The sequence below is a fragment of the Poecilia latipinna genome, unplaced genomic scaffold, assembly GCF_001443285.1.
Source record: "Poecilia latipinna isolate Pla-1442-1.1 unplaced genomic scaffold, P_latipinna-1.0 Scaffold4499, whole genome shotgun sequence".
Lineage (NCBI taxonomy): Eukaryota > Metazoa > Chordata > Actinopteri > Cyprinodontiformes > Poeciliidae > Poecilia > Poecilia latipinna.
Window position 1 is genome coordinate 18,815 of NW_015117115.1, and position 9,944 is coordinate 28,758.

General features: G+C 35.6%; 1 protein-coding gene across 1 annotated transcript in view; it reads left to right on the forward strand.

The window, feature by feature from the left end:
• Nucleotides 1-9,736, forward strand: part of LOC106942721 (sodium-coupled neutral amino acid transporter 2-like) — a 10,359-nt gene extending 623 nt beyond the window's left edge. The window contains exons 3-15 of the mRNA XM_015026056.1: nt 2,925-2,994; nt 3,075-3,208; nt 3,735-3,808; nt 3,905-3,997; nt 4,324-4,399; nt 6,603-6,685; nt 6,768-6,826; nt 6,969-7,121; nt 7,215-7,294; nt 7,407-7,507; nt 8,954-9,139; nt 9,236-9,328; nt 9,635-9,736. Coding sequence (XP_014881542.1) covers nt 2,925-2,994; nt 3,075-3,208; nt 3,735-3,808; nt 3,905-3,997; nt 4,324-4,399; nt 6,603-6,685; nt 6,768-6,826; nt 6,969-7,121; nt 7,215-7,294; nt 7,407-7,507; nt 8,954-9,139; nt 9,236-9,328; nt 9,635-9,714 — 1,282 coding nt within the window. The 3' untranslated portion in view covers nt 9,715-9,736. The remainder of the gene's footprint in view (nt 1-2,924; nt 2,995-3,074; nt 3,209-3,734; nt 3,809-3,904; nt 3,998-4,323; nt 4,400-6,602; nt 6,686-6,767; nt 6,827-6,968; nt 7,122-7,214; nt 7,295-7,406; nt 7,508-8,953; nt 9,140-9,235; nt 9,329-9,634) is intronic.
• Nucleotides 9,737-9,944: the final 208 nt, after the last annotated feature.

The following is a 9,944-nucleotide window of genomic DNA, read 5'->3' on the forward strand; positions in this document are numbered from 1 at the left end:
CTGCACTGAGGTCCAACAGAACCAGCACTGTGGTTCTTACACAGTCCGTATTTATATGGATGTCATTGAACACTTTGACTAGGCCAGTCTCTGTGCTGTGGTGAGATCAGAAACCAGACTGGAAGGAGTCAAAGCGGTTGGTCATCGTTAGGAAGCTATTTAACTGAATAAACAGCTTTTTTAATAACTTTGCTGATGAATGGGAGGTCAGAGGTCAGCCTGTAATTCTGCAGTAGTGATTTGTCCAGATTGTTCTTTTTTATCAGTGGTTTGATAACTGCTGTTTTCAAAGCCATTACTTTTTTCATCTTATCTTGTGCTAGTCACTCTGGGTTAGAACAGATACATTTATACTTCAAATATATCAACACCAACTGTAGACTTCAAAAATCATCCACTTTTAGAACAAATATCTACCAAATCTTGACACTTGTTGTCCATCTAAAAAATAAAGTTGACTATTTGTTTTCAGAGTGTCCTGTGTATATAGTCTGGGGAAGTGAATGAAGTTTTCCAAAATCAGCTGCAAAACTGTTGTCTGCTTACTGACTATTCTCTTAGGCTGATATGTGGTTCTGGTGACATATCTGAAAACCAAAGATGTAATTGTTTTGCTCCAGATTTAAAATAATTTGTTTGACCTGACGAACGAAGAAGAGTATATTTCTTACAAGTGTAATAAATGTAAACTTGTTGCTGTTTTTTGTTATTATAGTTTTTCTTCCCTCTTTGATTGTTTTTAATCCAATAGCACATCGCTGTGTGCCAGCCTCCGCCTCCATCTCTTCCTGTGACTCCTCCTCTGTCCATCAGAGCTGATGCAACAAAAGGAAGTCCTGACATCTGCTCCAGGAAGTTTCCTCCCTTTTAAATATCTTCACTTTGTTCACGTCTCTAAAGGTGAGTAGCCTACATTTACTCTGTTACTTTAGTAACTTTTTGATAAATATTTACTTCTTAGAGCAGTTTTACTGTACCATGCTTTTAAGTTTTACTTAAACATTAAGTAAAAATTACTAGATAATTAAATATAATTGTTAATCGTATGAGGCTCTTACCTGAACTTTTTTTTTGCCTTCTACCCACTGGAATGGCTTTTACAAGTTTATTGTAAATCTGTTTTAGGTCATTCTGAGATGCACTAAAAAAGCTGATAATATGTGATAAGTCATATATTATCTCAACTTAAATGACGTGTCCTATATTAATATTAGTTTTTATTGTGATAATGAATAAATTGAGAACTTTTTAGTTTATAATCCATTTCTAATCTGCGCCTCATCTCCATGTTACTGAAGAGCAGCTACTATGTCAGTGAGACGTTCTGCTGGTAATTAAAGTTCATCCTGAACACTGGAAAGTGTTAATTTTTAGAAAACAAACTGAACTCTGGTCACTTTCTGGAATAAGAGGAAATTATGAGGCTCAAATCATAATGATGCATTTCTTTCATCCTCAGTTACTGAAGTGAACAGTGTCATGTTTACTACTGGGCTGTTTCTCTTCGTTTTCAGATCTTATAAGATCTATGACACTATAACCTTTTTCAACAAATAAATCATGTTATTGCTGCAATATCAAACTGAATATATGTATAGTTCTGTATAATTTGAAAAGAAAAAGACGTTTGTGTCGGTTCTGAAGGTTTCACTTTCAGTTGTTTTTTTTCTGACTGGCTTGAAACAGGTTTTAGAAACAGGTCAGACAAGTCAGTGGTCCATATCAAAGAGTCACTTTGAATGCCTAGACTCTAGTGACTACAGTCTAGTGTTTCTCAACCCTGGTCCTCACCGCCCCCCTGTCCTGCATGTTTTAGGTGTTTCCCTTCTGCCGCACACCTGAATTGTATCTCTGGGTGATTAACAGGCTTCTGCAGTACTTGATGGTCATGCAATCATTTGAATCAGCTGTTCTGGAATAGAGGCTCATCTAAAACATGCAGAGCAGGAGGGCAGTGAGGACCAGGGTTGAGAAACACTTTGCTAGACTTCTTTGTTGTCTGTCATGTTGACTGACAGCATAAGAAAAAAACTTCCCGTGGTGGAAATGGTCATTCTTTTGTAGGTCTGTCAGCTAATAAGTTGACATAATGGATGATTGTAGGTACAGATTGAAAGTGTAATCTGAAAAACACTACCTCAACCATTCTGAGTTACATTTGGCAGAACAAATAGACAAGTAGACATAATAAAACTGAATATATAAAAATATTGATCCACTGCTTTTGTTTGTTTTGTTTTTTTTTGCTTTTTATCTGTAAAATATCCATCAACTAAAAGCCTGGTACTATATCATTTTTAAATATTTAATAATAAGTCTCAGTGCCTAGTGAAAGGCAGTCTGATGTTAAAACTGAGATGAACTTTTCAGAGACTAATCAAAAAGATGAAGACAACAAAAGTGTCTTATCTATGATGACAGTAAAGAGCAGAACCCTTACTTTACGCATGAGAAACTGCTGGAAGTGTGAGGCTCATTTTAACAAAACTAAACTGCACATCCTGTCGACACATTAAAAATAAAATTGTCTTTTCTATGAAAAAAAAAACTCAAGCAAAGGGAAAGAAACTGAACAGGTAAGTTATTCCATTAATCATTTTTCTTCCTGGACTCCCTGACAGTTTCTACACAACACCAGGGTGATTCTTCTAGTGGTGGGATTCCCTTCAACCTGACCAATAAAAAGCATATAGTTTTTATTTATATCCCATAGCCAACGGTCAGTCCTTGGCAATGGGATGGGTTCTAGAATTGAGATGAAAACCCTGAATGCTCCTCAAGACGACGACAGCTGCAGCTCCAACAGCAACGACTCTGACTCTACCCAGAGGATTCCTCTCAATGAGTGAGGCTCGTTTTTAACGTCTTCACAAAAAAGCAAAAGTTTGTCAACTCATTTAACACGTCTCTTTCTTCTATTAAAGGGAATACCCTGATGCAGATCCAGAGAGTCAAAGTTTCCTCTCTGATCATAACCCAAGCAAGAAGCATGAAGTAAGTTCAGGTTTATTTCCACAATGTAGTTTTTTTTTTTTTCTGCTATTTCTTTTTTTATTCTGTTTTCTCCTCTTCAGCATCAGGAGCACATGCCGAAGGAGCACCATGCCTCCTTCGGCATGTCCGTCTTCAACCTGGGCAATGCCATCATGGGTAGCGGCATCCTGGGTCTGTCCTTTGCCATGGCCAACACCGGCATCGCCCTGTTTGTGTAAGCATTTTTCCATCATTATCCTATTTCGGCTGAGCAGCGTTCAGACAAGTGTTTTAAGGTCTCAGGCTATGACATTCCTAAGATCAGCAAGAAATGTTTAACTATTCTGTTCATGTTGACTTGCAAACAAAGAAGAAAAATCTCACCTCTGAAGTAATGTGATGTTACCGGCAACCTGAACCTGGTTATCTAAGCTTCTGTAAAAGACCATCTGGAAAAAATGTGTTTTTCGCTAGAAGAAAGTTATTGGAGGTTGTTTTGCAAATACGCCCCCTGGTGGCTGTTCACCACCAGGGGGCGGTTTTGGGAAAATGTTTTGAGAGTTACTAAAAAGGTTTCTGTCAGCAAAAGACTGGATTTAAAAAAAAAAATCTGAATTTCTATTAGTCATTACTGTGCTTATTGCACAACTTGTATCATTTGGCACCAAAAGACCCATCAAGCATATAGTTTTTATTTATTTATTGCCAATAATCACAAGTCATCTTTAGCTGAAGACCTTTTCTCTTCCTTGTGTTTACAGGTTTCTCCTGGTTTCCTTTGCTATTTTCTCCTTGTATTCTGTCCACTTGTTGCTGAAGACAGCCGATGAAGCAGGTGAGCAGCAGCTCTGACTTTCCAGCAACTTTTCATGTTTGTTCACATTTAAATGTCAAGATTTAAAACTCTTTGGGTTTTTTCCTCTTTTTCCAGGTGCTCTTGTTTACGAGTCACTGGGTTACAAGGCCTTTGGGATCCCAGGCAAACTGGCTGCTTCCTGCTCCATCACCATGCAGAACATTGGAGGTGAGGGACTGACCTTTAAGTATAACAGCTATGCATTGTAACTATGATGCTTACATTCATCTACCATGTTTTTAAACTGAAACATTGCTTCTCTGTGTCCAAATTGGGAGTACAAGCAGAATTAGATAGTTTTTGCGTTGTTGTTGTTGTTATTATTATTATTTCTTAGTGTTCTGTGACTTTTTGTTTCCCTCAAAATATCACAAATGACTCTTTTTTTCTAAATGTGTAAATTTATGCTAGGGATGTTGCTAACATCCCTAACGTCTGTGTGTTTTTTTTATCATTATTTTATTTTGTTTTCTTCTTTTTTATCTTTTTTTCAGCCATGTCAAGCTACCTCTACATTATCAAATATGAACTCCCCATTGTCATTCAGTCCTTTACTGGAGCAAATGATGGGTAAGTAGTTAAATATTTGGTCATTTTAACAACTAAACAAAGAAACAGCAGAAATGGTTCTTATTAATTGTACGCCTGCTGTTCACCATTTGCCACTTAATACCTTTATAAGTTTTCTTATTTTAGAGTTAAAATTTCTAGTACAAAATCAAATTAGTCTAGAATGTGACATTCTATAATTGTGCTTCTCAACGTGGCAGCATGTTGGAATTACTCTGTTAATTATATTCTGATTTTATTATGGACATTTTAAATCTGATCTTGTTTTCATCTTAAAAACTTTAATTGCTTTATTTCTGGCAGAAAATTTGTTATTTTTGACCAAACTTGAATCCAACTAAAGCACAAAAGTTGAAAAGAAAATGTTGTGGATGCAGAGCAGGAGCAAAGAGGAGAGAGAAGAACAATCGAACTCCTCCATCAATGATAATGAGCAATGCGAGTCCAATTTCATCCAATTGTCTAAAACACTGAATGAACTTGGACTCACCCAGAGTATTGGGAATGCAGTTCTATGGAAGCATTCAACTGTAGCGTTTATCTTCCAGGCTTTCTGACTCTACCAGCAGACACAGCTTTATAAAGGAACTGGATTAACTTGTCTTGTCAATAAAAGATGGCGTCATCCAGGACGTTACTGTGACGTGTCATCTAAGCAGAATAGATATTTCTGTTTGGTTACCACTTACATGACCAATCAAGTGGTATCTGCTTGGTCATGTAACAGTTAAAGTGATTCAGTACAGGACTATGGGGCTACATTGGTCATCTGTTTCAGTTATAATATTGGTAAATTCTGCCATAACAGCAATATATCAGATATCAACATCATCTCAAGTTTTCATATTAGTGGGTTCCTAATAATTAGTCTTCTGTAGCTTAGAAATACCTGGACAAAAAATACACAAAAAAGTGAAATTATAATTGATGTAATAATAATTAAAAAAGCAACAGTCTCACAAGGAAAATAATAAAAACAAAACAGTGCAGCTTGGAGAGAATGTCAAATGACTAATGAATAAGGACGGCTGTCTGATTCCATGCATAGCACCAGTCAATGTAGATAGATTATGCCTATTGGTCTCCTGGAAAACGATCAAAATCCAGATGTTTTTTCAGTCATAGAAAGCCTCCCTGATTCTCTGGACAGAACATGAAAAGTGGACATGTCCAGGGTGACAAAGACATTTGATCACTATTGGTATTCATTTTTATTCACAAACTGATCAGGACCTATTCCTAAGCATTCCTAGTGTTGGAGACGTCACTGCCAAACCCCCAGAAAATAAGGCTGTTGTTAATTGCCTTCCTGTTTTATGCTTGTTAATGATTTTTTCCTATGATATTGTATTTCTGTGTTAGTTTAAGTCTGCCACATATTAAAGATCGTCTGGTTCCAGAAGAATTTAATTCATTGACTAACTTTTCTGCCAATCTCTTCTCCACCTCCTGCTTCTTCTTTTCTTCTTCATTGGTTTCCTCATTCAAATCCCTTTTGCAGTCACACAGGGCCCAAAGCAACATTTCCTTTAATAGCTTGAGGTTAGCCTGAGCACACTGTTGAGTTTTACAACCTTTTGTGAAAAATTGGTGGTCAGCTCTGAATCTGGAGAGTGACCCGACCTCCTCTGAAGCTGAAAAGTCAAGACAAGTGCAAAAATTCGGTAACACTTTATTTGAAGGGGTTTGCATAAGACTGACATGACACTGTCACAAACATGACATAACACCTGTCATGAACTTAAAGAAGTCTTTATGACACTTTATGACAGTTGTCATGAAGTGTCATTCGGTAAATAATGACACTTTTAATGCAAAGTTGCTCTAAAAGTTGCATTAAAAGTCCATTAAAAATGCCAACTTTGCATGATTTTGTAAATTATGATAATTTAATGCAAAGTTGCCACTTTTAATGGACTTTTAATGCAACTTTTAGAGCAACTTTGCATTAAAAGTGTCATTATTTACTGAATGACACTTCATGACAACTGTTATAAACATTCATAAAGACTTTTTTATGTTCATGACACATGTTATCTTATGTATATGACAGTGTCATGTCAGTCTTATGCAAACCCCTTCAAAATAAAGTTACCAAAACTTTTCATTTTGACTGTTCAAACTAATAAATTATGTTTTTTTCAACAGATTGTGTAACAAATATTATTCTATCAATTTAAAGATGTATTTGTATGTGTTTCAGTGAATGGTACATCAATGGAGATTACCTCGTGATTCTGGTCTCGATTATTGTCATCCTACCTCTCTCATTACTCAGGAACTTAGGTAAGGATGTATTTCCTAAGTAACAATAAAAGTTGAAGCACCAGCTTTCGGACAAAAATCATTTTTTATCTTTCCTCACTAGGTTACCTTAGTTACACCAGTGGTCTCTCTCTGCTCTGCATGGTGTTCTTTCTGATTGTGGTGAGTACAGTTTGATTTCTCCTGAAAGTTAGATTTAGTCAATCGTTTCATTAAAGTTTTCAAATCACTGCTTATTTAGTTTTTGAATATTGTGAAAAATATACCACAGTCCAAAAATATATTTCTCTTTATGTTCCTGCAGGTGATCATAAAGAAGTTCCAGATCCCATGCCCTCTGCCTCTTCCTGACACTGGAAATGAAACCATGCATATGTTCAACATCACCCCCCACAGCGACAACGTCACTATAGATGATGACACTTGCAAGCCTAAATACTTTGTCTTTAACTCACAGGTAAATAAATCTCTTGCAGATTATACAGATATGAATATTTTCAATAATATTCAAAGAATAACTTATAATCTTTGTATTTTTCCATCTCTCCAGACTGCCTATGCTATACCCATCCTCACTTTTGCCTTCATGTGCCATCCTACTATCCTACCCATGTATGAGGAGCTCAAAGAGTAAGTGCTGCTGCATGGATTTAACTCAAACTTTCTATAATGCTTAAACTAAACCAATGTTATATTTCTTTAAAGTTTGGTCTGGTAAATAAAACTCTCCTTCCCTGAACAGCCGCTCACGCCGAAAGATGCAGAATGTGGCCAACGTTTCCTTCCTGGCCATGTTCATCATGTACCTGCTGGCCGCCCTCTTTGGATACCTCACCTTCAACAGTAAGTTGGGCAAGATTTAAAAACTACAGTGTAGCATATTTAGATGCACTTATTGTAAAACATAAATAAATAATATAATTATTAGCTTAAGGCTGGCTTTAACAACTTCAATGGGGCTGCAAGTAAAAATGTGCTTACTTTAGCTAACTTCCACACATTTATATTGTATAATGTTGACAAATTTAACCTGTCCTTTGACAAATAAATAAAACAAAAAATAAAATAAATGTTTTCTTTCAAATTATCCAGTCTTGTACAAAATTCTCACTTCATGGGTTCACAGGTCATTTACCTTAAATTTGAAATGTTTTAGTAATTGTGGTTTGCAGTGTAAAGAGGACTTCAATTAAAAATCCTAATGTGTTGATTCAACGCTGGTTACACAACAGTGTGAAAACACCACCTGATGCACCTGGTGCCAGCATGTTCCTGTTTGACTTCAAATATACAAAAAAAAACAAAACAAAACAAAAAAACAGCCCAGCTAGAAATGTTTTCTGGAACATTACAACAGTTACATAAGGACTTGTAAATCGTCCTTTGACATTATACACAACAGTCTAAGCAGGCAAGGGTGATAAAAGGAGATGTAAGAAAAACATAAATTGCATTGCTAATATATGACTGTATTCAGTTTTAGTCTGAATTATAATGACAAACCCTGAATGTAATTCAAAATCAACTTATTTTTGCAGCTAGTAGCACAGCTTTGCCATAGCTAGCTTAGCATTTAATCTCTAAAAAGCACAAACAATTAGCAGTTATGTTTGACATTAATTGTAATTTTGTTTGTATCATATCTGCTAATTTGTCAATTTGATCCTGAGCATTAAAGGTGTAGAGATGGAAAAGCAAAACATTGATGTTTTATTAGATGGTTGAAGTTTTAGAATTTAGAAATATCAAACCAATATTCAATCTTGTTTTTTATTTATTTTTATTTATTTTTTTAACTTTGTTGGTACTATTCAGAGAGCTGCAAGAAGGTAGTTTTATGCTCCTGTAGCTAAATGTTAGCATATACATGTTAACAGAGACTTGGATGTAAAGCTTCTCTTTAGCAGCCCAATTTTGGCTTCATTTAATTAATCTGCTAGCAATTTAAATTCAATTCTAAAAATTAAATATGGATTCTACATATAAAGCCCAAAAGACTTGTATGTTTATTGTTTTATTAATTTTTAAGTAACACTCCTTTGTAAGTGAAACATTTAGCCCACATTTATGTTTTATGTACTCAAAAACATTAACAGTAGCTTCAGCATATGTCAACGTTTGAGATAGTACAAGAAAATTAATTTAAAAAAATCCTGTTTATAATGTACAAAAGACAGTTTACGTCTTACTCCAAAGTGTTAGCATGGTAATGTTTGAAAATTAGATGATATGATTGTAGCCATATCATCTGAATTTAATTAGAGTGATCTCTGTCATATTTCTGTTCAGTCCATGTGGGACCTGAGCTGCTCCACACCTACTCAAACTACTACAAGTACGATATTCTCCTGCTGGTTGTTCGCCTGGCTGTGCTGGCCGCTGTCACACTCNGTGTTTACAGGTTTCTCCTGGTTTCCTTTGCTATTTTCTCCTTGTATTCTGTCCACTTGTTGCTGAAGACAGCCGATGAAGCAGGTGAGCAGCAGCTCTGACTTTCCAGCAACTTTTCATGTTTGTTCACATTTAAATGTCAAGATTTAAAACTCTTTGGGTTTTTTCCTCTTTTTCCAGGTGCTCTTGTTTACGAGTCACTGGGTTACAAGGCCTTTGGGATCCCAGGCAAACTGGCTGCTTCCTGCTCCATCACCATGCAGAACATTGGAGGTGAGGGACTGACCTTTAAGTATAACAGCTATGCATTGTAACTATGATGCTTACATTCATCTACCATGTTTTTAAACTGAAACATTGCTTCTCTGTGTCCAAATTGGGAGTACAAGCAGAATTAGATAGTTTTTGCGTTGTTGTTGTTGTTATTATTTCTTAGTGTTCTGTGACTTTTTGTTTCCCTCAAAATATCACAAATGACTCTTTTTTTCTAAATGTGTAAATTTATGCTAGGGATGTTTCTAACTTCTGTGTTTTTTTTATCATTTTATTTTGTTTTCTTCTTTTTTATCTTTTTTTCAGCCATGTCAAGCTACCTCTACATTATCAAATATGAACTCCCCATTGTCATTCAGTCCTTTACTGAAGCAAGTTATGGGTAAGTAGTTAAATATTTGGTCATTTTAACAACTAAACAAAGAAATAGCAGAAATGGTTCTTATTAATTGCATGGCTGCTGTTCACCATTTCCCACTTAATACCTCTATAGGTTTCGTTATTTTAGAGTTAAAATTTCTAGTACAAAATCAAATTAGTCTAGAATTTGACATTCTATAATTGTCCTGCTCAACGTGGCAGCATGTTGGAATTACTCTGTTAATTATATTCTGAT